Source organism: Excalfactoria chinensis, unplaced genomic scaffold (genome assembly GCF_039878825.1).
Source record: "Excalfactoria chinensis isolate bCotChi1 unplaced genomic scaffold, bCotChi1.hap2 Scaffold_331, whole genome shotgun sequence".
Classification (NCBI taxonomy): domain Eukaryota; kingdom Metazoa; phylum Chordata; class Aves; order Galliformes; family Phasianidae; genus Excalfactoria; species Excalfactoria chinensis.
The window spans coordinates 62,475-89,272 of record NW_027315619.1 but is presented as its reverse complement, the minus strand read 5'-3'; the positions used below and the strand labels follow the sequence as shown (position 1 = coordinate 89,272).

Sequence of the window (26,798 nt, the reverse complement as noted above, 5' to 3'; positions counted from 1 at the left end):
GATCCCCATCAGGCTCCCAATTGAGGATGGGGGTCCTGCTTTGTGTTATGGGGTCTGGCTGTAAGGAAAGCCTGTTCGAGTTTGGAAATGGGGTTTAATACCGGCCCCATTGACCCTTAAAGGGCCCAGATCCCATTGACCCCTATGGAAATGGGGTTTAATACCGGCCCCATTGACTCTTAAAGGGCCCAGATCCCATTGACCCCTATGGAAATGGGGTTTAATACCGGCCCCATTGACCTTAAAGGGCCCAGATCCCATTGACCCCTATGGAAATGGGGTTTAATACCGGCCCCATTGACCTTAAAGGGCCCCGCCCCCATTGACCCCTATGGAAATGGGGTTTAATACCGGCCCCATTGACTCTTAAAGGGCCCAGATCCCATTGACCCCTATGGAAATGGGGTTTAATACCGGCCCCATTGACCTTAAAGGGCCCAGATCCCATTGACCCCTATGGAAATGGGGTTTAATACCGGCCCCATTGACCTTAAAGGGCCCCGCCCCCATTGACCCCTATGGAAATGGGGTTTAATACCGGCCCCATTGACTCTTAAAGGGCCCCGCTCCCATTGACCCCTATGGAAATGGGGTTTATACCGGCCCCATTGATCTTAAAGGGCCCCGTTCCCCTTTTTACTCCTCCCTCAGTTCCTGTTACCCAACCCGGAAGCGCCCACAGAGGGCGGAAACGCTCCAGGAAGGCCGAGCTTTCCTCACTTCCGCCCTCACTTCCGCGCCGACTTCCCCGCCCACTTCCGCCCTCACTTCCGCCTTCTCGTCCTATCAGTTAAGAAGACACCCACCCTCACTTCCGCCCTCTCTCCTTCCTTCCTATTGGCTGCGAGGACAGGGGCGGCGCCCTCTGATTGGGCGGACGCGTAGGCGGGCTCAGCCCCTTCCGTCTCGTCACACACCCCGGCTCGAGTCGTGGGGACCGAGCGGCGCCGGTACCGAGAAAACAAGGCCGGAAAAAAAAAGCCCCAAAAAAGGCCCGAAATCGCCCCAAAAAGCGGGAGAGAAACACGAGGAGAAGCCGACGGGGTGAGGGGCGCCTTCCCCGGCCTCCCCCATGCCGCTGGGCCTGGGCAGGCGTAAGAAGGCCGCGCCTCTGGTAGAGAACGAGGAAGCGGCGGGAGGGCGAGGCGGGACGGCGGGGGGGGATGGGGGGGGAGGGGCGGGACACGGAGCCGCCGCCGCCGCCGCCGGGACCGACGTGACCGGAACGGAACATCCGGGTCTGCACGCACCGCCCGCTGCGCTGCGGCCCCGGCTGGTGTTTCACACGCAGTTGGCGCACGGGAGCCCGACGGGACGGATCGAGGGGTTCAGTAACGTCAGGGAGTTGTACGGGAAGATCGCGGAGGCGTTTCGGATACCGGCGGGGGAGGTGAAGGGCGTTATTGTATGGGGGGGTGATAGGGGGGTAATGGGGACTGAGATTGAATGGGGTTCATATAGGGGGTAATATGGGGGGTAATGGGATTGAATGGGGTTAATATAGGGGGTTAATGGGGTTAATATGGGGGGTTAATGGGGAATGGGATTGAATGGGGTTAATATAGGGTTAATATGGGGGGTTAGTGGGGAATGGGATTGAATGGGGTTAATATAAAGGGTTTATGGGGTTAATATGGGGGGTAATGGGGAATGGGATTGAATGGGGTTAATATGGGGGGTTAATGGGGTTAATATGGGGGGTAATGGGGAATGGGATTGAATGGGGTTCATATAGGGGGTGAATGGGGTTGATATGGGGGGTTAGTGGGGAATGGGATTGAATGGGGTTAATATAAAGGGTTAATGGGGTTAATATGGGGGGTTAATGGGGATTGAATGGGATTAATATGGAGGGTTAATGGGGAATGGGATTGAATGGGGTTAATATAGGGGGTTAATGGGGTTAATATGGGGGGGTTAATATAGAGGGTTAATGGGGTTAATATAGGAGGTGAATGGGGTTGATATGGGGGGTTAATATAGAGGGTTAATATGGGGGGTTAATATGGGGGGTTAATGGGGTTAATATAGGGGGTGAATGGGGTTAATATGGGGAGTTAATATGGGGGGTTAATGGGGTTAATATAGGGGGTGAATGGGGTTAATATGGGGGGTTAATGGGGAATGGGATTGAATGGGGTTAATATAGGGGGTGAATGGGGCTAATATGGGGGGTTAATATGGTGGGTTAATGGTGTTAATATAGGGGGTGAATGGGGTTAATATAGGGGGTGAATGGGGTTAATATGGGGGGTTAATATAGAGGGTTAATATGGGGGGTTAATGGGGTTGATATGGGGGGTTAATTAATATAGAGGGTTAATGGGGTTAATATGGAGGGTTAATGGGGACTGAGATTGAATGGGGTTAATATAAATGGTTAATGGGGTTAATATGGGGGGTTAATGGGGAGTGAGATTGAATGGGGTTCATATAGAGGGTTAATGGGGATTGAATGGGGTTAATATGGAGGGTTAATGGGGTTAATATGGAGGGTTAATATGGGGGGTTAATGGGGTTAATATGGGGGGTTAATTAATATAGAGGGTTAATGGGGTTAATATAGGGGGTGAATGGGGTTGATATGGGGGGTTAATATAGAGGGTTAATATGGGGGGTTAATGGGGTTAATATGGGGGGTTAATGGGGAATGAGATTGAATGGGGTTCATATAGAGGGTTAATGGGGATTGAATGGGGTTAATATAGGGGGTTAATGGGGTTAACATAAAGTTAATGGGGTTAATATAGAGGGTTAATGGGGAATGAGATTGAATGGGGTTCATATGGAGGGTTAATATGGAGGGTTAATGGGGTTAATATAGAGGGCTAATGGGGGTAATATGGAGGGTTAATGGGGAGTGAGATTGAATGGGGTTAATATGGAGAGTTAATGGGGTTAATATAGAGGGTTAATGGGGAATGGGATTGAATGGGGTAAATATGGAGGGTTAATGGGGTTAATATGGAGGGTTAATGGGGTTTATATGGAGGGTTAATGGGGACTGAGATTGAATGGGGTTAATATGGAGCGTTAATGGGGTTTATATGGAGGGTTAATGGGGAATGAGATTGAATGGGGTTAATATGAAGGGTTAATGGGGTTAATATAAAATGAATGGGGTTAATATGGAGGGTTAATGGGGTTAATATAAAGTGAATGGGGTTAATATGGAGGGTTAATGGGGTTAATATAAAATGAATGGGGTTAATATGGAGGGTTAATGGGGGTTATATGTATGTATATAGATGGGGGTTAATGGGGTTAATGGGGGTTATATATATGTATATAGATGGGTATGGGGGTTAATATAGAGGGTTATATATATGTATATAAATGGGCGTTAATGGGGTTAATAGGGGTTATATATAGGTATATAGATGGGTATGGGAGTTAATATAGAGGGTTGTATATATGTATATAGATGGGGGTTAATGGGGTTATCAAGGTGCTGGGGGGGGTGGTCTGGGAATGGAGATGGGGAGATATTGGGGGGGAGGGGGGGTGCTGGGTCTTTGGGTGTTACAGGCATCCTAGGGGAAGAACGGGGGGCACATCAGTGGGGTGAGACCCCCCCCCCTCACCCGGGGGCATCCAGCCAATATTCCCAATATATTGGGACCCCCCCACCCCCCCCAGGTGATGTTTTGCACGCTGAACACACACAAGGTGGACATGGAGAAGCTGCTGGGGGGGCAGATCGGCCTGGAGGATTTCATCTTCGCTCACACCAAAGGGCAGAGGAAGGAGGTGGAGGTGCTCAAGTCTGAGGAGGCGCTGGGGCTGACCATCACCGACAACGGGGCCGGATATGCCTTCATCAAGGTGGGAAAGGGGGGGAGATTGTTATGAGGGTATGGGGACATCTCAGAGTGTAATGGAGGGGGGGGGACATGGGGATGTTCTTGAGGGTCGTGGGGGGACGTAGGGATAACCCTGATTGTTATGAGTGGGGCGTGGGGATGTTGTAGGGGAACATATGGCTGTCCCAAAGCATTGTGGGGGGATATAGGATTATTATGGGGGGGCAGGGGGATGTAAGATTATTATGGGGGGGCGGGGGGATATAGGATGATTATGGGGACGCAGGGGGATATAGGATGATTATGGGGGGGCAGGGGGAATATAGGATTATTATGGGAGGGCAGGGGGGATGTAAGATTATTATGGGGGGGCATGGGGGATATAGGATTATTATGGGGGGGCAGGAGGATGTAAGATTATTATGGGGGACGGGGGGAATATAGGATGATTATGGGGGGCAGGGGGGATGTAAGATTATTATGGGGGGGCAGGGGGATATAGGATTATTATGGGGGGGCGGGGGGATATAGGATGATTATGGGGGGGCAGGGGGATATCCCTGAGCACTGGGGGGGGATGGAGGGGCAGGGGGATGTCCTAAAGTGCTATGAGGGGGATGGGTGGGCATGGGGGTGTCCCAGAGGGACACAGGGATATCTTGGGGGGGGACATGGGGGTGCCTCTGGGATACCTTGGAGTGTTGTAGGGGAACATATGGCTGTCCCAAAGCAATGTGGGGGGATATAGGATGATTATGGGGGGGCAGGGGGGATGTAAGATTATTATGGGGGGGCAGGGGGATATAGGATTATTATGGGGGGTCAGGGGGGATATAGGACTATTATGGGGGGGCAGGGGGGATGTAAGATTATTATGGGGGGGGCAGGGGGATGTCCTAAAGTGTTATGAAGGGGATGGGTGGGCATGGGGGTGTCACAGAGGTACACAGGGATATCATGGGGGGGGACATGGGGGTGCCTCTGGGATACCTTGGAGTGTTGTAGGGGAACATATGGCTGTCCCAAAGCATTGTGGGGGGATATAGGATTATTATGGGGGGGCAGGGGGATATAGGATTATTATGGGGGGGCAGGGGGATATAGGATGATTATGGGGACGCAGGGGGATATCCCTGAGCACTAGGGGGGGATGGAGGGGCAGGGGGATGTCCTAAAGTGTTATGAAGGGGGATGGGTGGGCATGGGGGTGACACAGAGGGACACAGGGATATCTTGGGGGGGGACATGGGGGTGTCTCTGGGATACCTTGGAGTGTTGTAGGGGAACATATGGCTGTCCCAAAGCAATGTGGGGGGATATAGGATTATTATGGGGGGGCAGGGGGATGTAAGATTATTATGGGGGGGCAGGGGGATGTAAGATTATTATGTGGGGGTAGGGGGATGTAAGATTATTATGGGGGGGCAGGGGGATATAGGATTATTATGGGGGTCAGGGGGATATAGGATTATTATGGGGGGCAGGGGGATATCCCTGAGCACTGGAGGGGGTGGAGGGGCAGGGGGATGTCCCTGGTTCTGTTTGATCCCTGAGGTCACAGGGGGACACCCCCGAGTGGCACTGGGGGGTACCTGGGGCCAACCGGCCTCTATCTGCGTCCCCAATCCCCTCCGGAATGTTGTTAATGACCGCTAACGAGCTCCGTCCCCGCGGCAGCGGATCAAGGAGGGCAGCGTGATCGACCGCGTGCCGCTGATCGGAGTCGGGGATATGATTGAGGCCATCAATGGGCGCAGCCTGGTGGGCGCACGGCACTACGACGTGGCAAGGGCACTGAAGGAGCTGCCCCGGGGGAGAACATTCGCCCTACAGCTCACCGAGCCCAGAAAGGCCTTCGGTGGGGAAGGGAGGGGATGGGGGGGGATGGAGAATGGGGTGAGGGGGGTTGAGGGAACTGAGATGGGGATTGGGGTGGGATTAGGGTGGAGTTGGGGGAACTGAAATGAGGATTAGGGATGGATTGGGGTGGAGTTGGGATTGAGATTGGGATGAGGATGGGGCGTGGAGCTAGGATTGGGGGAATTGAGATGGGGATTGGGGTGGGATTAGGGTGGAGTTGGGGTTGAGATTGGGATGAGGATGGGGTGTGGAGCTGGGATTGGGGGAACTGAGATGGGGATTGGGGTTGGATTGGGGTGGAGTTGGGATTGAGATTGGGTTGAGATTGGGATTAGGATGAGATGAGGATGGGGTGTGGAGCTGGGATTGGGGGAACTGAGATGGGGATTGGGGTTGGATTGGGGTGGAGTTGGGATTGAGATTGGGATGAGGATGGGGCGTGGAGCTGGGATTGGGGGAACTGAGATGGGGATTGGGGTTGGATTGGGGTGGAGTTGGGATTGAGATTGGGTTGAGATTGGGATGAGGATGGGGCGTGGAGTTGGGATTGGGGGAACTGAGATGGGGATTGGGGTGGGATTAGGGTGGAGTTGGGGGAACTGAAATGAGGATTAGGGATGGATTGGGGTGGAGTTGGGATTGAGATTGGGTTGAGATTGGGGTGAACATGGGGCATGGAGCTGGGATTGGGTTTAGGATGGGATTGAGGTGGGGACTGGGATTGGATTAGAGTTGAGTGGGACTGGAGTTGAAATTGGGATTGGGGTGAGAATGAGCCTTGGAGTTGATATTGGCATGGGGTTGAGAGAGAGATGGGGATGAAGTTGAGATGGGGATGAAGTTGAGATGGGGACTGGGAGTGGAGTTGGGATTGGGGTTGAAACTGAGATGAAGATGGGGCATGGGATTGGGATGTGGATTGAGATTAGGATGCAGTTGAGATGGGAATTGGATGAGGATGAGGTGTGGGGTTGGATTGAGACTGGGATGGGGATTGGGGTGAGGTGGGGTTGAGATTCAGTTGAAACTGGGATTGGGATTGGAGTTGGGATGTGGGGTTGGGGTTGAGAATGGGATTGAACTGAGGCTGGATTGGAGCTGGGGTTGGGATGGGGATAGAGACCGGGATTGGGGTAAGGATTGGGGTTAGGGTTGGGGTGAAGTTGAGGTGGGGGGTAAGGACTGTGGATGGGGGAAGGGGGGGGGGACCCCATGATTTATGTCCTCTTCCATTGCAGACATGATCAGCCAGCGCACAGCGGGGGGCCGCAGCGGGGGCACAGCAGTGGGCAGCGGTCGGGGCACCCTGAGGCTGCGTGCCCACGGCCCTGCCACTGTGGAGGAGCAGGTGGGAGTTTGGGGGGGGGGGGGGTGAAGGGAAAGGGGGTCCTGGGGAGCCCCCTGATATCACCCTGTTTGTTATCTCACCCCCATCAGCCCAGCGCCTTCGAGGAGCGCGCCATCGCCAAGGTGGATGATCTGCTGGAGAGCTACATGGGCATCCGCGACACCGAGCTGGGTGAGGGGGGGGCACTCAACAGGAGGGTTGGGGGGGGGGGGGGGCTCCATGTGACCACCCAGAGGGAGCTGGGAGGGTTTGGGGGGGGCAGCGGTGAGGCCCCAGTGTTGGGTGAAGCAAGGGGGGGTACATGGGGGGTTACTGAGTGTTGGGGTTCCCATGGGTGTCCCAGCTGCAAAGGGGGGTCCCTCAGCATCCCCGTCTCCTGCAGTCACCGTTATGGTGGAACAGGGGACCACTGACTGTCCCCTTGTCTGCTGCGTGTCCCCACCATGATGGATGGACCTTGCCGTCCCCTTCCTGTCCCCATGTGCACCATGGAGGAGCTGAAGGAGGGTCCCCTCAGTGCCCCCCAACTGTCCCAGTGTCCCTTCAGCTGCCACCGCAGTGGGTCCCATGGGTGCCCCCCCATCCCCTCTCCCGTCCCCTGACCATCCTGCTGTCCCCACAGCTGCCACCATGGTGGAGCTGGGCCGTGATGCCCGTGACCCCGACGCGCTGGCGCAGGCTCTGGACTCACAGCTTGGAGACTTTGCCTTCCCAGATGAGTTTGTCTTCGACGTCTGGGGAGCCATCGGGGACGCCAAGGCAGGGCGCTGCTAAAGGGGGGGGAAGGGGGCACCCCAAAACACCAGGGGACACTCAGAGCACCGGGAGCCCCCCCCCACACCACCACTGGACCCCCACAATGCTGGAAGAACCGAAGAACCCCCTCCCCGAATTCTGGGGTGCCCCTCTTATGACACTACCCACCCGCCACCTCATTAACAACAGGGGACCCCATCAGACCACTGGAGCCTCCCCCATTTCCTGGGACCCTCCCAAACATCCTTGGGACCAACACTCCGTGCTGGGACCCCCACCCTCAATAATGCTCCCTCCAAGGGCTTGAGGACCCCCCCCCCTTAAAGAATAGGTTCGGGTACCCCCAATCTTAATAGAAACCCCCTATATTCCCCTATTCCCTCTCCCAAATAGGTTGGGACCATCACAGTAGACACTGGGACCATCTCAATATAAATCATGATCCCCCCACCTCCCCCATGCAATAACTTGGGACCTCCCATAGGATTACACCCCACTTAAGTCACCCTGAGACCCCTCTAGCAGCCCCTCTCCCCACTCAGGCCAACCCATCACCACTGAGCTATCCCTGCCCCTTCCCCCCTGCCCCTATTTGAGTGTGGGGCCCATTCCTGAGCACTGTCCCTCCCAACACTGCAGGGTGAGGAATGAGGGTCCTCCCTTAGCTCCCCCCTCCCCATTCAATTCATTTTGGTGGTGGTGGGGGGGGGTTGTTGAGGGGCAGACCGGAGCCACCCTGTGCTTTCCCACCTCCAACCCCATCTACACCAAATCCATTCTGGTGCCAATCTGAGCCTGTCACACACTGTCACCCCCCCCCCCACACACACACACACAATGCGCTGTCATCCCCCCCCACCCCCAACCCCCCCTCCCCCCAATTGCACTGACTACCTCGGGTTGGGGGGGGCAGCAATTTTGCCCCCTGGGGGGTCTCTGTCTCCAGAATGTTCGCTGTAGCTTGGGGGGGGGGGGGAGGGGAAATGGGGGGGGGGGTTTCCTGGAGCTTTTTTGGGGGGGGTTGTGGCCCCACTCCTCCTTGGGGACGTATTTTTGTATTGTACATGGAGATTGACTTTAACATTAAATAGGGACAAATTGGGATTGGTTGGTGTATGAGGTGGGGGGGGGGGGGGGGGGACACACATGACATTTGGGGGGGTGCACAATACAGGGGGGTCTGCCTGAGCTCCCCCATTCCCTCCCAGTACCTCCCCCCCCCCCCCCACCAGCTTCCATGCTTCCTTCCCACCTCAATTCCACCTTCATTTAAGGCCACCCCCCAGCAGATACAATCCGATTTATTCCCCAAAACCAACCAACCAACAAACGACGACTTTTCAATCCTAAAACCCCAACGAAACACCCCAAAACCGAAGCGGTGCCGTCCTCACGTGCCTCCTTGGGGAGCGTGGACGTATTCCATAGGATTTCAACCTAAAACAAGGATGGGAGGGAAGGAGAACTCAGTGTATCTGTGCCCCATAGAGCCCCCAAACCTGAATGGGGGAAGGGGGAGCAAAGGGAAAAGGGGGGGGAAGGTTGGCACTCACGGTGTGGGGATATTCAGAGCTGCTCAGCTGCTGCCAGAGCTGCTTCCTTCTCCTCCTCTTCTTTCCCCCCACCCTCAGCTCCACTTTTGGGGGCTTCCTCATCCTGGGGGGGTTCATCATCCTGGGGGGGGTCATCATCCTGTAGGAATGGGGGCAGCAGTGGGGGCCGGGGGGGGCGGCGGAGGAATTCCTCATGGGGTTCTTCTGCTGCTGGCGGCTCCGTGCCCGCGGCATCACCCGCATCTTCAGCATCACCCGGAGCCTGGCTGGCGTCACCCGGATCTTTGGTGTCCTTGGTGCCGTCACTCGGGTCTTTGGCATCACCCACATCATCAGCGTCACCCGGTTCCTTCTCATTATCCTTCTCATTATCAGCCGTCACCTTGGTGCTGCCACAGCCGTCCTCGTTGTCACCCAGCTCCTTGCTGTCGTCACCCGGATCCTTGGGGACGCCGCATAGATCCGCATTGACCCCGAGCTCGGTGCCGGTGTCACCCCCAACATCCGCAGCGCCGCTTCCGCTCGCTCCTTCCAGCCCTTCTCCTTCCTCCGGGATCTCATCCGTGAACGGATCTTCCCCCTGGGAAAAAGAACAGGAGGAAGGATGCGCTGAGCCGGGCCGGGACGCCGAGCCGGGAACCATCGGATGCCGGGAGCGGGGATCCAAACGCTTTCAGCAGGAGAAGCCAAGATCCCGAATGGCGCTGGCCCTGCTCTACGCCACGGGCGCGCGGAGGAGATCCGACAGCGCTGCCTTCCTCCGGGGGGATCCGGCCGCCCCCGTGCGCGTGGCTTTAATGGTCAAAGCTCGTTATCTCAAAGCTCGTTATCTCGTTGGAGGCTCCCAGAGAGCAGCAGCGGGGAGAGGAAGGGGTGGGGGGTGTGGGGGAGCCCCCACAGGCTTTGCCTGCTCCCCACGGCCCCACACGGGCGGGCTGTGCGCCCCACGGAGCCGATGGGAGGCTCAGCCCCACGCTCGGCCGCCTCCGTGCGATCCATGCAATGTTTATTTGCTCTTCCCTGCTCGGGTTCACCGGAGCCGGAGCCGTGTGTCCGGGTATCACCGGGATAAAGCTACGGCAACGCCGGCTGCGAGCGGAGCCCTCGGTCCTCCCGCCGGCTGTGCCCAGGGGGGCAGTCCTGGCACGCAGCACCCCGGCTCCGCTGGGGACGAGGCGGCTTTTCGGGCATTACCTGCAATCCTTCAGTTTTTTCCCCTTTTTTCAGCTTTAGGCACCTGGGAACGGTACGGAGGACGGCGCCGGGGTGGCTCCACGCTCTCCTCCCGCCGACGGACGGCGGCCGGGCGCCCGCGCCGACGCGCTTAGCTCTGCCGGCAGCGTGGGACGCCGTCGTTCGGGAGGTGACGGCGGTGCCGGTGACGTGCCTGGGGACCCTGGCAAGGGGTAGATGGATGGAGTCGTAACTTGAGCGAGCGGGAGAGCCCGGAGGGAAGCGCCGGGCGAACGCAAAGCTCAGCGGCTCTTTGCGCCGGACCCAAGAGGATGGAGTCGCAGTTGGGTTGGGAAGGCCCACGTGATGCCGATGGGACAAGGGGGGTCTCCCAGCGCATCCTGGTGACCCCCAGGGTCGGGGGAAGCGGCTCCGTGGCGTCGTCGCGGGGCTGCAAGCTCTCCTCCGGCCCCCTGCGGGTTTCCGGCTTCCTCCTGCCGCTCCCGGCGCCGTGCTGGCCCTAAGGACCCGCTCCTCGCGCTGCGGGGTGGCCCGGGGGCAGCTCCTGCTTCCCACCGGGGTCTCGGGGCAGCGAGCAAGATGTGGGGCCCGGAGGCTCCGTGCCGTGGGGTCTCTGCAGAGCTCGGCTCTGTGCGGGGCAGCGGTGGCCCCGGCACGGCGTGGGGTGGCGCGGGGCCGTCCCCGGAGCACGCTGCGCCCAGGGGAGCTCAGGCCTCATTGCTCGGAGTGGTTTTAGGGCTTAGTTCCTGCTTTTTTTGTGTTTGTTTTGTTTTTTTGGTGTGTTTTGTTTTTTATGGCTATTTTATGTCTTTAGTGATGGTTCATAACTGATCTGGGGGTTAAGAGTAGGTACAGTACAGTCTGCAAGTTAAAAAACAAACAAACAACGAGAGGTTGTGAACCGCCTCTGGAATTGAGAGAAACCAGACCCAAGATTCGGCCTTTTCCAAGGCAGCCTCTCCCCATCCAGAGAGCAGCACACACACAGCACACACTGAACACACGCAGAGCACGCGTGTGTCTCCCGGAGCTCGGCTCTGCCCCCTCTGGCTCACCTTGAGGTATTTCTCCAGCATCTTCACAATGTGTTTGTTGTTCAGGACGCTCTTGGCCACGTGCAGGCTGGTCTTCTTGAACTGCTCGGCAGCCATCTGGGAAGGAACCCAAGCAATGTCGGAGGGGAGAACTCCCATTGGAGAAGGGAACCCAATAAAAGCCAAAGGGGGATCAACCAATGTTGGAGAAGCGATCCCAGATAGGGAAGAGAAGCCGAGCAATGTTAGAGAGGGAAACCCAATCCACATTGGAGAGAGAAACCAATGAATATGGGAGAATATGGAACCCAACCAATGTCAAGGAGAGAAACAACAAACACTGTAGAGGGGAACCCAACATCAGAAGGAGGAACCCAACCAACATCGGAGAGGGAACCCAATGAATATGGGAGAATATGGGAGAACATGGAACCCAACCAATGTCAAGGAGAGAAACAACAAACAATGCAGAGGGGAACCCAACATCAGAAGGAGGAACCCAACCAACATCGGAGAGGGAACCCAATGAATGTGGGAGAATATGGGAGAACATGGAACCCAATCAATGTCAAGGAGAGAAACAACAAACAATGCAGAGGGGAACCCAACATCAGGAGGAACCCAACCAACATCGGAGAGGGAACCCAATGAATATGGGAGAATATGGAACCCAACCAATGTCAAGGAGAGAAACAACGAACACTGTAGAGGGGAACCCGACATCAGAAGGAGGAACCCAACCAACATCGGAGAGGGAACCCAATGAATATGGAAGAATATGGAACCCAACCAATGTCAGGGAGAGAACAAACACTGTAGAGGGGAACCCGACATCAGAAGGAGGAACCCAACCAACATCGGAGAGGGAACTCAATGAATATGGAAGAACATGGAACCCAACCAATGTCAAGGAGAGAAACAACGAACACTGTAGAGGGGAACCCAACATCAGGAGGAGGAACCCAACCAACATCGGAGAGGGAACCCAATGAATATGGAAGAATATGGAACCCAATCAATGTCAGGGAGAGAAACTAACAAACACTGCAGAGGGGAACCCAACATCAGAAGGAGGAACCCAACCAACATCGGAGAGGGAACCCAATGATGGTTGGAGAGAAGAACCCTAAATATGTCAGAAAGGGAAGCCACGCTGGAAAAGGAAACACACAATGGGAAGGGAACCCAACAAATGCTGCAGATGGGAACCCATGTTGGAAAAGGGAATCCAAGCAACATCAGAATGGGGAACCCAATGAACATCAGGTAGGGAAACCCAACCAACCTCAGAGAAGGGAAAACAACAAATGTTGGGGAGAGGGGAAAACAGACTGGAGAAGGGAATCCAACAAAGGCTGGAGAGGGGGAACCCAGATCAGAAAGGGGAATCCAATGTCAGAGTGAGGAACCTCATCAACATCACAGGAGGGAACCCAACATCGGTGTCGTGGGACAGAAAAGGTCAGATTTGGGCTGAAGGTGTTTGGATTCTTTTACAGATCCCAGAACTGGAGCATGTTGGAAGTGGAACCTTGGACCTTCCCCAGTCCAACCATTGGCTCTGTGATGTTTAAGGATCCTTCCAACCCAACCATTCCATGGTTCTGTGATCCCAAGGACCCTTACAGCACAACCCATTCTTAGGATTCTCTTCAACCTGTTATTGGCCCAACCCATCCCATTTCCAAAACCTCATTTAGACGTTACTGTCTTGCATTTGAAGTGCCCTCAGAAGCATTTTTAAGTCAGAAGTCCATCAAACACAGACTTAGAGAGAAGGAAAACAGCCTGCGCAATTACAGCCGCTCATTAGGTAACTCCTTATACTTAAATGTGCACCTTTGCAATAAAAATCACAGAACCATAGGATGGTTTGGGTTAGAATCAGCTCATCTGTGCTGTGTTTTCAGTGTTATCTGGGCATACGTTTCACAAAACCAAGGTCAATTATCCCCCTTGCCTTACGCTTCTATTACCCTTTTTATGTTCTAATAGAAAAATATTAAAAAATAGATGAAATAATTAAAAATAGGAATGATTTTAGAAGCTGCAAATAAACCCAAAGCTCAGGCTGGACGTTCCTCAGAGGCAAAGAGACTGAAAAGAAGGAGGAGGATCCCTCAGAGATGGAAAAGGAGAAGAGAGGGGGGAGGTTGCTGCTGCTTACCCTGCGGTTCCGGTTGTGTTCTGCGGAGCGCAGGTGCCGCTGCAGGAGGTGGTTCTGGGCAGGGATCAGCATGTCACAGGCCATGCAATGAGCAGCCTCGATCTTCTTGAAGAAGTGTTCCTGCCCAATGCCTGCAGGATGGGAAAATACCGGTTAAAAATGAAAAGGAACGAAACATTCTGCCCAAACTTTTGGAGGTTTGCCTCCATTTTTTCGGATCTATTTCATGAGCTTCGTAGATCTGCTGCTTGGGAAACCACAGAATGGATGGACATCCTCCCACCCCATAACAATTTATTCTACAAAATGGGTATAAATCTGCCCCACAGAACACAGCCAGCACCACCCAGCTGCTGTCCCCTCTTACCCTTGAAGGGATCCGGCTTCTGCTTCGCACCCTCTTTCTCTGTCAGCTCCTGGCGACGCTTCTCAATTTTCCTGTTCCTGTTGACGATGTATTCCTGGAGAGGACAACACCAACCACACAACACCCCTCAGCTGTCACTGCTGGCCAACACAAAGACCACATGGATGACTACAAGTGGGGAACGAAGGGGCGCATTGGGCGCCTTCCCCTGTCCACCATCAGGTTGATGCTTTTATACCCCATTGGGACCCAACAGTGGCGCCCTACAGACACTGGAAGGCAACAGCCTCACTCATCTGGACCCAAAAAGCAACCAGTGGTCAGCCCCAGAAAATAAAACGCCTTCATCTCAGTCCTTCCTTGGTTCTAACTGTGCAGACAGCAAAGAAGTGCTGCGGCATCTTTCCCCGGCTTTACCTACGTAAAATGGAGCACCTGTCTTTGGCTTTTCTGTTTAAATTCACAACATTATCCTCCCAACGTGCCAAACCATGAGGAACTGCATCAAGAAAAGCAACGTCAGTGAGTGATGCGTGGAAGTGGCGACATCAGCCAAGGAGTAAAGGGGTTGAATAGTTCAGAACCCCTCCGATCCTTCACAAAGCCCAAACAAACTCACAAAGCCCAAATTGAAGCCCACAAAGCCCAAACTGAACCTCTCAAAGCTCAAACCGAGCCTCACATAGCGCAAAATGAAGCTCACAAAGCCTAAACCAAAGATCTCAAAGCCCAAACTGAAGCTCACAAAGACCGAACTGAAGCTCTCAAAGCCCAAATTGAAGCTCTCAAAGCCCAAAATGAACCTCTCAAAGCCCAAACCGAACCTCTCAAAGCCCAAAATGAAGCTCACAAAGCCAAAACCAAAGATCACAAAGCCCAAACCGAACCTCACAAAGACCGAACTGAAGCTCTCAAAGCCCAAATTGAAGCCCACAAAGCTCAAACTGAAGCCCACAAAGCGCAAACCGAACCTCACAAAGCCTAAATCGAAGTTAACAAAGCCCAAAATGAAGCTCACAAAGCCCAAAATAAACCTCACAAAGCCCAAAATAAACCTCACAAAGCCCAAACTGAAGCTCTCAAAACCCAAACCAAACCTCACAAAGCCCAAACTGAAGCTCTCAAAACCCAAACCGAACCTCTCAAAGCCCAAACTGAAGCTCTCAAAGCCAAAACCAAACCTCAGAAAGCCCAAACTCAACCTCACGAAGCCCAAACCAAAGCTCTCAAAGCCCAAACTGAAGCCCACAAAGCCCAAACCGAACCTCACAAAGCCTAAATCGAAGTTAACAAAGCCCAAAATGAAGCTCACAAAGCCCAAACTGAAGCTCTCAAAGCCCAAAATGAACCTCACAAAGCCCAAACTGAGCCTCACATAGCCCAAAATGAAGCTCTCAAAGCCTAAACCAAAGATCTCAAAGCCCAAACCGAACCTCACAAAGACCGAACTGAAGCTCTCAAAGCCCAAACTGAAGCCCACAAAGCCCAAACTGAAGCTCTCAAAGCCAAAACCGAACCTCTCAAAGCCCAAAATGAACCTCACAAAGCCCAAACTCAACCTCTCAAAGCTCAAACCGAACCTCACAAAGCCCAAACTCAACCTCACGAAGCCCAAACCGAAGCTCTCAAAGCCCAAATTGAAGCCCACAAAGCCCAAACTGAAGCTCACAAAGTCAAAACTGAACCTCACAAAGCCTAAATCAAAGCTCTCAAAGCCCAAACCGAACCTCACAAAGCCCAAATTGAAGCTCTCAAAGCCCAAAATGAAGCTCTCAAAGCCCAAATTGAAGCTCTCAAAGCCCAAATTGAAGCTCTCAAAGCCCAAATTGAAGCTCTCAAAGCCCAAACTGAAGCTCTCAAAGCCCAAACTGAAGCTCTCAAAGCCCAAAATGAACCTCACAAAGCCCAAACTGAAGCTCTCAAAACCCAAACTGAAGCTCACAAAACCCAAACCGAAGCTCTCAAAGCCCAAACCGAGCCTCACATAGCCCAAAATGAAGCTCTCAAAGCCCAAACTGAAGCTCTCAAAGCCCAAACTGAAGCCCACAAAGCCCAAACTGAAGCTCTCAAAACCCAAACTGAAGCTCTCCAAGCCCAAACTGAAGCTCACAAAGCCCAAATTGAAGCTCTCAAAGCCCAAACTGAAGCTCTCAAAGCCCAGAAATGCCACGTAAGTATCCGGACCTGCAGGAACTCGACCGTCTTGTCGGGGAGCTTGGTTCCGATGTAGCGTAAAGTCTCTTTGTGGAACTTGCTCTGGAGATGTTTCTGAATCTCCTCCTCCTCAAAGCTGCGGAATTTGCAGACGGAGCAGGCAAACTGGATCCTGAACAGGGGAAGGGAAACAAGGAATGAGCCGGGTAAGGAACAAGGTGAACTGGGACAACAGCAACAAGACTGCGACTTGCTATCATCCCTACTGTGGGTTCTGTTTCTTCATTTGGGGCTTTTTAATTTAACTTTATCTTCAAAATACCACCATTGGACTTTTCCAGTTCTCCTTTATCAATGCTTTGACACCCACGGGGGGTTCAGCAGCATCAGCATCTCCCTAAAGCAGGAGGTGACCCACACAGACTTAAAAGCAGCAGACAAATCAAACAGCAGGGAAATCCCATGTAGAATATAAAGACTGTCACCCTACTTTGGGAAAGCCCTGAGCTACGAGAGCGACCTTACCTGGTTGGTTTTAGGTTAATGCTGCGTTACCTTAATGGCAAGGCTAATTAATTGGGCCTTCTGGATTTATAACACCTTGGTGCATTAAACAACAGCGTTCTCCGTATGATAAAACAGGCACAGAACACATAAAAGAGGGGGGAAAAAAGATACAACAGCATGGAATCAGCACTCAGAGCTCCAAAACACACAATCCCTTACAAAGGGGATAAGGCTACCCTATAGACAAAAGGCTTTGCTGTTGGGCCTACAGCCGCTTGACACAATCCCTTACAGAGGGGATAAGCAGCCATAGAGATGCCGCTCACCTGTCCATGGCGCGGTCACGCATCCTGTCCCTCCTCCTCTGCTTCTCCCTCTTCTTCTTCATCTCCTCATCATCATCCTCATAGCCATCTCCGGATCCTGAATGGAGGGATAATGAAAACAGATCCATGAGGAGCCGCTCGCTGCCCTTCACCAGCAGAGCTATTCGGGGAGCAAAGCTCCTTTGTTCTCTCTATAATCTCAGCTTCAAAAAGTCTTAATTTTGGGTATGGAAAACTCAAAGCCTCCTGTCCCAAAGCTGCCCCCATCTCTGCAGACGACAATGGAGATGGCTCAGCATCACTGAGAGCCAGGATAGACGGTGCTAGCAGCCAAGCACTGCTTATGGGAACAAAAATGACTATTTGTGCCCCCTGTCATCAGTGCTTCCCAATCCCAGGGCTGCTGGAGAAGGCTGAGCAACAAAAGGATGGATGTTCAAAGCGCTCGTGTTGCAGCTCAGGGTAATTTGAGAGACAGTCAGTGTGTTTTGTTTGTCTTCCTAATAACTTTGCTAACTGAGATGCAACTGACCTAAAATCTGCATTAAAACCTGCCTAAAATAATGAGCAAAAAGGCAGGAGGTCAACAGATCCGCCAGCACCAAGGTGGGCAATTCACCCAATTAGATGATAAAAGGAACCCAAAGCTCAGAGCTGGGCACAAGGGAGGCATCAACAACACACCACCACAGAGAACAGCCCTGAAAGCACCAACAGCACCTGTGTGCCAATATGGGGCTGCCTTCACTTTACCTGCAGCACTGCCCTACCTTCCTCCACCACGCTGCCACAGCCGCCCCCCTCCTGCAAAACAGAGAGAGAACAGAAGGGTTTTAGTTGCTGCAATCTCAGCTTTTCCTTTTCCCCTCCTCCCCCTGAAGAAGGGGACAGCATGGGGAGGGGGTGAAGCATTGATCTGGGACAGTCATATAAGTGAAAGAAGCCCCTTTTGATTAGAATATGGACTTAATGAGGTGCCCTCCCCCTGCAGGGCTCTCAGCTCATGGCAAAGAGAAACAAGAGTCACAAGGATGGGACAAATCAACCTCTGTGTGTCATACTTACACCTTTGTCAGCTTCGTCTCCCGACTTCTCCTCTCCTTCGCCCTCATCTGCTGCGTGCAAGAGAAATGATTTCAGGGCTGCTGCAAAAGGGAGCTGTGAAAAGGGTTCAAAACCCACACACATAAAAAAAGCCCCCAAATCACTCCCTCCGCTCTCAGCCCAGCAGCAGGGAAACAGCAGCACAGCATTCTCACCTCAGGCATTGAGATTTGCCAAGGTAACACTTGGGAACGCATTACAACAAGGGACAACAAACAGCCTCAACGCTGAAGTTCAATGAGGATAAACTGCTTCAAATCAGGGGGAAAAGGGGCAGCTCCCAGCCTTTACCATTGTCGGTGTCGTCGCCATCGCTGTCGCTCTTTGCCTGTTTGCTGTCGGGCTCATCGCCGCTCTGGGACTGTTTCCGTTTGCGTCCCCCCTCACTGTCGGGTCGGAGCCCGGAACGGTTTCGGAATCCCCTCCTTTTGGGCTAAAAAGGGGAGAAATTGGTCAATGAAGCAGCTTGGTGCACCACAAGTGCGGTACTGAAGCCTTGTGCTGCAGGCTCTCAAACATGGAAGAGCGTGTGGCCCTACAGCCACCTAAGTGACCCTATAGGCAAAAGGCTTTGCTGTTGGGCCTACAGCCACTGGACACATCTAAGCGACCCCATAGACTTGGGTTAAAGCTTCGCTTCTGGCCCTACAGCTCAAGTGATCCTATATGCATTGATCTAGCTGGAAGAGGATTTGTTGCTGGCCGTGCAGCCAGGCAAAGGGGATCGAATTGGCCTTGCAGATTTCATTATCAAGGACAGCTGGCCCTATAGCCCAAGTGACCCTACAGGCGTTTGTCCAGCCATAAAACAAGTTGCTGCTCGCCCTATAACACAAGTGAACCTACAGGCTTCTATCCAGGCCTTGCTGCTGGCTCCACAGCCAGGCAGAGCACATCTGGAAGGGGAAAGCACACCGGCCCTTTGTCCCTTGTACAGGGTTTGGGTCATTAAAGGCCGGACAAACTCCCTATGATGATGACAGAACCCCATCCGGCCCCACACAGCTGTGCTCCCAGCAATGCCCACTTACCCCCAGCATGTTCCCATGCCACGGCATGCTGCCCATCCGCTCCTGGCTGCGCTGCCGCCCCGCTCCGTATCCATAGGGAGCGCTCCCATACCGCCCCATTCCCATGCTCGACATCCCCATCACGCCGTAGTCTCCATAATCCCCATAGTCACCATAATCCCCATAATCCCCGTAGTCGCCGTAGTCTCCGTAGTCCCCGTAGTCACCATATTCAGGGACCAGAGCTTGGGAGAAGAGGGAGGGCAGCCGGTTGGGCCCCCCGCCGCGGCCTCCCATGTAGTTCAGCTCGTTCCAACGCGCCGACAGCCTCTCGGAGCTGGATGAGGGCATGAAGTGTTCGGGGCGACCGTAAGCGTTGGGGCGACCCCGGTTCTGCGGTCGGTTCTGGCCGCGTCCCCGCGTTGTCCCGTAAGCGCCGCCTCGGGTTCGGGTTTGATCCCGCCGGCTGTCAAAGTGGGTCCCAAAGGAATCGGAACGGTCGGGAGCGGATTCGTAGTCGTAGGGGGAGCGGAAGGCATCGTGGTCAGGCAGGGAGGATCGAGAGTCGTAGGAGTCGAAGGAGTCGAACCTGAAGGAGCTGCGAGGAGAGAAGGGCGGTCAGTGGGGGAACAGCACCGGATACCCATCTAGTTATGCTGAGCTGACCCACAGCCTGAGCGTTCATGGATGGAAGAGGATTCTAAAGGTCTGTGTTTGGTTGTAGGGTGTGTAGGATGGGTCACAATGCAAGTGTTCCTGGCTAGAAAAATGGAAGAGGATTCTAAACGCGGGTGTTTGTGTCTGTCCGCTGGGTGTGTGCGCCTGGAAAAGGAAAGAGAAATGAACGGAGCCATAAGGAAAAGAGGGATGGAGATGAAAAAGGGGCTTGGGGAAACTCAGCTATGAACACAAGGAGCTCCACAGGAACATGGAAAGGGCTCCAGCAGCAAAAGTCGAGCTCCAAAAGCCAGGAGCAAAAAGGCACAAAAATAAACAGCAAAAAAAGTTCCAGAGACCCCTTGTGAAAAACCTCAAAACAACTGAGTTAAGAAAAATCCCCTCCCAAAAATAAACCCAAAACCCAATAACAACAAACAACTAAGCAAAATTACTGTCGACACACGGCCAGCTGAAAGCTAAGCAACTAAGCTTATCGAACACCCAATGAATGCCGGCTCCAGAGCAATCAAATCAACCCCAAATCTGAAATGAAAACCACATCAGACCACAATCTGCTTCTTTTCACCATCAAGTAGAATGGCACACTCACCTCTCCTGCTCCTCCACACCCTCCCCAGTCCCACCACTGCCTTCCTTGGACAGCATGTCGAGGCGCTGGTTGATCTTGGCGATGATGGAGTCGGAGTTGTCGCTGGGAGCGGGCTCGTTGCTGTAGGAGGCGATGCCAACGTCGCTGAGGGGCAGCTCGGGGGCTTTGGGGGTGTCCCAAGAGCTGGGGGTGGAGGTGGGGCCGTAGCTGTAGGTTGCGGCGGTGCCGGAGGCCGTGCTCGGGGCGCTGTAGTAGTCGTAGCCTTCATAGCCTGGAGGGAGGGGAGTCAGGGTGAGGGAGGCATTGTGAAGGTGTTGGGGTCTGGGGGTGGGTTTGGGTGTTGGAAACAGGATGATGGAATGTTGGGGATGGAAGGGTCCTTAAAGATCATGAATCATGGAATGCATTGGGTTGGAAGGGTCTTTCAAGACTGTGCAACCATGGAATGGTTGAATTGGAAGGGTCCTTAAAGATAATGGAATCACAGAATGGATTGGGTTGGAAGGGTCCTTCAAGATCGTGGAACTATCGAATGGTTGAATTGGAAGGGTCCTTAAAGATTATAGAATCGCAGAATGGATTGGGTTGGAAGGGTCCTTCAAGATCATGGAACTATGGAATGGTTGAGTTGGAAGGGTCCTTAAAGATAATGGAATCACAGAATGGATTGGGTTGGAAGGGTCCTACAAGATTGTGGAACTATGGAATGGTTGAGTTGAAAGGGTCCTTAAAGACTATGGAACCATGGTTGGGTTGGATGGGTTCTCACAGATCAAATAATCACAGTCTAGATTGGGTTGGAAGGATCCTTCAAGATCACGGTACCATGCACTGGGTTGGGTTGCAAGGGTCCATAAAGATCAAAGAACCACAGAAACATTTAATGCTTGGGTGAGAAGGTTCCCTGAAGATCACAGAACAACTGACAGAATCACTTGGTTGGAAAGGTCCTTAAAGATCAAAGGACCATGGAATCCTAGAGTTGGCTGGGTTGGAAGGGTCCTTAAATGCCATAGAACCATGGAATCCTAGAATCAATTGGGTTGGAAGGGTCCTTAAATGCCATAGAACCATGGAATCCTAGAATCAATTGGGTTGGAAGGGTCCTTAAATGCCATAGAACCATGGAATCCTAGAATCAATTGGGTTGGAAGGGTCCTTAAATGCCATAGAACCATGGAATCCTAGAATCAATTGGGTTGGAAGGGTCCTTAAATGCCATAGAACCATGGAATCCTAGAATCAATTGGGTTGGAAGGGTCCTTAAATGCCATAGAACCATGGAATCCTAGAATCAATTGGGTTGGAAGGGCCGTTAAATGCCATAGAACCATGGAATCCTAGAATCAATTGGGTTGGAAGGGCCGTTAAATGCCATAGAACCATGGAATCCTAGAATCAATTGGGTTGGAAGGGTCCTTAAATGCCATAGAACCATGGAATCCTAGAATCAATTGGGTTGGAAGGGTCCTTAAATGCCATAGAACCATGGAATCCTAGAATCAATTGGGTTGGAAGGGTCCTTAAATGCCATAGAACCATGGAATCCTAGAATCAATTGGGTTGGAAGGGTCCTTAAATGCCATAGAACCATGGAATCCTAGAATCAATTGGGTTGGAAGGGCCGTTAAATGCCATAGAACCATGGAATCCTAGAATCAATTGGGTTGGAAGGGCCGTTAAATGCCATAGAACCATGGAATCCTAGAATCAATTGGGTTGGAAGGGTCCTTAAATGCCATAGAACCATGGAATCCTAGAATCAATTGGGTTGGAAGGGTCCTTAAATGCCATAGAACCATGGAATCCTAGAATCAATTGGGTTGGAAGGGTCCTTAAATGCCATAGAACCATGGAATCCTAGAATCAATTGGGTTGGAAGGGCCGTTAAATGCCATAGAACCATGGAATCCTAGAATCAATTGGGTTGGAAGGGCCGTTAAATGCCATAGAACCATGGAATCCTAGAATCAATTGGGTTGGAAGGGTCCTTAAATGCCATAGAACCATGGAATCCTAGAATCAATTGGGTTGGAAGGGTCCTTAAATGCCATAGAACCATGGAATCCTAGAATCAATTGGGTTGGAAGGGTCCTTAAATGCCATAGAACCATGGAATCCTAGAATCAATTGGATTGGAAGGGTCCTTAAATGCCACAGAACCATGGAATCCTAGAATCAATTGGGTTGGAAGGGCCCTTAAATGCCATAGAACCATGGAACCCTAGAATCAATTGGGTCGGAAAGGTCCTTAAAGGTCACAGAATCATGGAATCAAGGAATGGTTGAGTTGAAAAATTCCTTGAAGATGACAAAATCGTAACAGCTTGTGTTGGAAAGGTCCTTAGAGATCATACAGTGATGGAATAGGTTGGCTTGGAAGGGTCTTTAAAACTCACAGAGCCATGGAATCACAACATGGTTGGGTTGGGAAGGTCCTTAAAGATTAGAGAAGCATAGAATAAAAGAACAGTTTGGATTGGAAGGGTCCTTGAAGGTCACAGAATGGTTTGGTTTGGAAGGGACCTCTCACCTTGTGCAGCCTTCCCCATGTCCGCCCTGGGGCTCTCGTAATGGGACTGCCAGCTCTGCCACGAGGACCCTTCATAGTTCTCCTTTGCCGCCATGCCTACAACAAAGCCAAGAGGATTTAGGGCTGATGGCACAGGGCTGCCTCACTGCTTCGTCTTCCCCCCTTTGCCTGCTCCCAGGCAGCAGCTTGGGGGGCATTTTTGGGACAATAAATCCACATAGCACCCACCTTGCCAGCTCGTCGTGCCTGTTGCGTAGGTACCTAAGGGAGAAAAGAAAGACAGATTCAGCTCCGAGAGATAATTCCCCACTTTTTTGTTGTTGTTGCTGTTTTTAATGTAAATATCAATATAAAGCAATTCACCTTGTGTGTTGGTCGCTCCAGTACTCCAGGAGCCATAACCTGCATGAAGAATACAAAGTCATGAAGCTAGTTTCAGGACTCGGTATTTTTCCGTCCCACGTCACCACGGTTTCGTTTTCTTCTATGAATTACCTTAAAACCAACCAGAAAACAAAGCCCAGCTGAGCCCTTTCCCTGGGGAACACCGACTCAGAGAGAGCTCTGAGCTTCCCCAATGAGCAGTTATTAACAACCCGATGTCAGCAGTGTCTCCCAATAGGAAAACTCACCAAATATTTAAGAAATAACAGGCCATTTTTATATCCAGAGCATTATCAACCCTTAATAAAATGATCTACAGGATGCATGACAGAGCGCGAGGTGAATTTTGAGGCCAAAACGCCGGGTTTTAGGTCAGATGCGCTACAGCGACTCTATGGGATGGCTGAGTTGAAGAGCACTTAAATAGTACAGAACCAAAGAATGGGTTGGAAGGGTCCTTAAAGATCACAGGAAGGGGATCGCAGAATGGTTGGGTTGGGAGGGTCCTTGAAGATAAGAGAACTACAGAATGGGATGGGTTGGAAAGGACCTTAAAGAGCAGAAAATCATACAATGAGTTGGGTTGGAAAGGTCCTAAAAGAGCAGAAAATCATGAGTTGGGTTGGAAAGGTCCTTAAAGAGCAGAAAATCAGATTGAGTTGGGTTGGAAAGGTCCTTAAAGGGCAGAAAATCATAGAATGAGATGGGTTGGAAAGGTCCTTAAAGAGCAGAACGAGTTGGGTTGGAAAGGTCCTTAAATAGCAGAAAATCAATTGAGATGGGTTGGAAAGGTCCTTAAAGGGCAGAAAATCATAGAGTGAGTTGGGTTGGAAAGGTCCTTAAAGAGCAGAAAATCAGATTGAGTTGGGTTGGAAAGGTCCTTAAAGAGCAGAAAATCGTAGATTGAGTTGGGTTGGAAAGGTCCTTAAAGAGCAGAACATCATGAGTTGGGTTGGAAAGGTCCTTAAAGGGCAGAAAATCATAGATTGAGTTGGGTTGGAAAGGTCCTTAAAGGGCAGAAAATCATAGAGTGAGTTGGGTTGGAAAGGTCCTTAAAGAGCAGAAAATCATAGATTGAGTTGGGTTGGAAAGGTCCTTAAAGAGCAGAAAATCATGAGTTGGGTTGGAAAGGTCCTTAAAGGGCAGAAAATCATAGAGTGAGTTGGGTTGGAAAGGTCCTTAAAGGGCAGAAAATCATAGATTGAGTTGGGTTGGAAAGGTCCTTAAAGGGCAGAAAATCATGAGTTGGGTTGGAAAGGTCCTTAAAGGGCAGAAAATCATAGATTGAGTTGGGTTGGAAAGGTCCTTAAAGAGCAGAACATCATGAGTTGGGTTGGAAAGGTCCTTAAAGAGCAGAAAACCACTGATTGAGTTGGGTTGGAAAGGTCCTTAAAGAGCAGAACATCATGAGTTGGGTTGGAAAGGTCCTTAAAGAGCAGAAAATCATTGAGTTGGGTTGGAAAGGTCCTTAAAGAGCAGAAAATCATAGAGTGAGATGGGTTGGAAAGGTCCTTAAAGGGCAGAAAATCAATTGAGATGGGTTGGAAAGGTCCTTAAAGAGCAGAAAACCATGAGTTGGGTTGGAAAGGTCCTTAAAGAGCAGAAAATCAGATTGAGTTGGGTTGGAAAGGTCCTTAAAGAGCAGAAAATCATGAATTGGGTTGGAAAGGTCCTTAAAGACCCCACTCCCCACTCACGTTTATTCCCTTCCCTTCCCATCTCTGACGTTCCCTTATAGGGCCGCAATGACCCCCCCAATCTCTCAGGGTTCATTCAATGGGGTCGGGGGGTTCCGGTGGGGCGTGGCACCGCGGCCGCCATTTTGAATCGCCTTCAATACCGGCTCCCCGTTCTCTCCCCCCCCCCCACGACGTGCACACACACAACATTGAGGGGGGGGGGACACACCGGATCCCCCCCCCCCCACATCGGCCCTCCCGTTCTATTCCCCTATTCTCACCATCCCCATCCGGAGCCTCGCAACCCAACAGCCAATCAGCGGCCGCCTCACTTAGATCGACAGCCCGCTCAGCCAATGAGCTGCTGCTCCCCCCCCCCCAAGGAGGCGGGCACAACGCCTGCCCTTAGATTTAAGCGTTGTTGATACGGCGGGGAGGCCCCGCGGGCTCAGAAAGGCACCACAAGGTACCACAAGGTACCGGGAAGGTACCGGAAGGTTCCAGAAGGTACCGGAAGGTACCGGAAGGCCCGGCCGCACGTACCGCCGTATCCCGGCTCCATGCCGCGCTCCGCCTCAGGCCCGAGGCTCCGCTCCGCCGCTCGAGCACGCAATGCGCAAGCGCGCCGTGCCCGCCGCCGATTGGCTCCCACCGTGCCGTTAAGCCCGCCCTCGGAAATCACCGATTGGCCGTACGCCAAAGCACCGCCCAGCACTGACACTATTGGTTGAGAGCTCCGAGGCACCGCCTCCCCGCTGTTGCCATTGGGCCGCGCCGCCCCCGCCTCGCTCCCAATCTCAAATCCCATTGGTGAATCGCTGCGGGCCCCGCTCGCTCCTCGGTACTGTCAATCATGCCCGATTCTGCACCTGATTGGTTGACGGCGGCGGCAGCTGCGGTTGCCATGGAGCCGCGGCCTGCTCCTGCTGCACAGCCCTGAGTAGTGACACCGTGACCTTTGACCCCAGCCCTAAGCGTGACCCCGAGGGGCGGAGCGGGTCGATGAACACGGAAAGGGGAAATTCAGCTCGAATTTGGGGGGAAAAAAGCAATAAAAAGGGAAACGGGGGGAAAATGGGGAAGAATAAGGAAAATTGATGGAAAATGGAGAGAGATGAAGGGAAAATGGCTGGAAGGGTCCGTAAGAATCAGAGGAGAATGAGCTGGGGAGGAAGGGAGGATGGGAGATGGATGGACAATGGAGAGAGACAATAGAAGATGGAGAGGGACAATAGACAATGGAGAGAGACAATGGAAGATGGAGAGAGACAACGGAAGATGGAGAGAGACAATGGAAGATGGAGAGAGACAATGGAAGATGGAGAGAGACAATGGAAGATGGGTGGACAATGGCTAGAGACAATGGAAGATGGATGGATGATGGATAGAGATGATAGAAGATGGATAGAGATGATGAAAGACGATAGACACGATGGAAGATGGATGAACAATAGACAGATGATGGAAGATGGGTGGACAATGGCTAAAGATAATGAATGATGGGTGGACGATGGCTACAGACAATGGAAGATGGATGATGGACAGAGATGATGGAAGATGGATAGAGACGATGGACGGACGATGGACAGAGATGATCGAAGATGGATGGACAATGGCTAAAGATGATGGACAATAGCTAGAGATGATGGACAATGGGTGGCTGATGGCTAGAGACAATGGAAGATGGATGGATGATGGAGAGAGACGATGGAAGATGGATGGGTGATGGCTAGGGAGGATGGTCAAAGG

General features: G+C 52.4%; 2 protein-coding genes across 7 annotated transcripts; one reads left to right on the top strand and one right to left on the bottom strand.

Annotated features, from left to right (window-relative positions):
• Nucleotides 1-937: 937 nt before the first annotated feature.
• On the top strand, nucleotides 938-8,580 carry LOC140264887 (PDZ domain-containing protein GIPC1-like). Its single transcript, XM_072360784.1, has 6 exons — nucleotides 938-1,390; nucleotides 3,640-3,825; nucleotides 5,481-5,661; nucleotides 6,902-7,011; nucleotides 7,101-7,182; nucleotides 7,634-8,580. The coding sequence occupies exons 1-6, from the start codon at nucleotides 1,073-1,075 to the stop codon at nucleotides 7,783-7,785; spliced, it is 1,029 nt and encodes a 342-aa protein (XP_072216885.1). The 5' UTR covers nucleotides 938-1,072; the 3' UTR covers nucleotides 7,786-8,580.
• A 472-nt stretch (nucleotides 8,581-9,052) lies between these two features.
• AKAP8 (A-kinase anchoring protein 8) lies at nucleotides 9,053-25,707 on the bottom strand. 6 transcript variants are annotated; one of them, XM_072360771.1, is made up of 16 exons: nucleotides 25,593-25,707; nucleotides 23,350-23,388; nucleotides 23,215-23,247; nucleotides 22,987-23,082; nucleotides 20,454-20,724; nucleotides 19,205-19,781; nucleotides 18,465-18,606; nucleotides 18,135-18,184; nucleotides 17,840-17,873; nucleotides 17,070-17,166; nucleotides 16,267-16,408; nucleotides 14,083-14,176; nucleotides 13,716-13,846; nucleotides 11,570-11,665; nucleotides 9,321-9,900; nucleotides 9,053-9,204 (listed from the first exon to the last, which is right to left on the bottom strand). In XM_072360771.1, exons 1-15 carry the CDS (start codon nucleotides 25,609-25,611, stop codon nucleotides 9,334-9,336), a joined length of 2,388 nt encoding a protein of 795 aa, XP_072216872.1. In that variant the 5' UTR covers nucleotides 25,612-25,707; the 3' UTR covers nucleotides 9,053-9,204; nucleotides 9,321-9,333. The 6 variants fall into 6 exon arrangements, 5 of the variants coding, with proteins under 5 accessions (XP_072216872.1, XP_072216873.1, XP_072216874.1 ...); XM_072360772.1 differs by having other exon boundaries at nucleotides 18,135-18,181; XR_011906144.1 differs by lacking the exon at nucleotides 9,053-9,204 and adding an exon at nucleotides 10,558-10,716 and having other exon boundaries at nucleotides 9,779-9,900.
• Nucleotides 25,708-26,798: the final 1,091 nt, after the last annotated feature.

Bases quoted from the DNA above. Each gene is read 5' to 3' on its own strand.
- LOC140264887 (XM_072360784.1), top strand. From the start codon at position 1,073: ATGCCGCTGGGCCTGGGCAGGCGTAAGAAGGCCGCGCCTCTGGTAGAG. The intron at 1,391-3,639 runs GTGAAGGGCGTT...CACCCCCCCCAG, and splicing joins TTCGGATACCGGCGGGGGAG to GTGATGTTTTGCACGCTGAA. The intron at 7,183-7,633 runs GTGAGGGGGGGG...CTGTCCCCACAG, and splicing joins CATCCGCGACACCGAGCTGG to CTGCCACCATGGTGGAGCTG.
- AKAP8 (XM_072360771.1), bottom strand. The intron at 18,607-19,204 runs GTAAGTGGGCAT...TCCCCTTTTTAG, and splicing joins GGCATGGGAACATGCTGGGG to CCCAAAAGGAGGGGATTCCG. The intron at 11,666-13,715 runs GTAAGCAGCAGC...GTTCCTTCCCAG, and splicing joins AACACAACCGGAACCGCAGG to ATGGCTGCCGAGCAGTTCAA.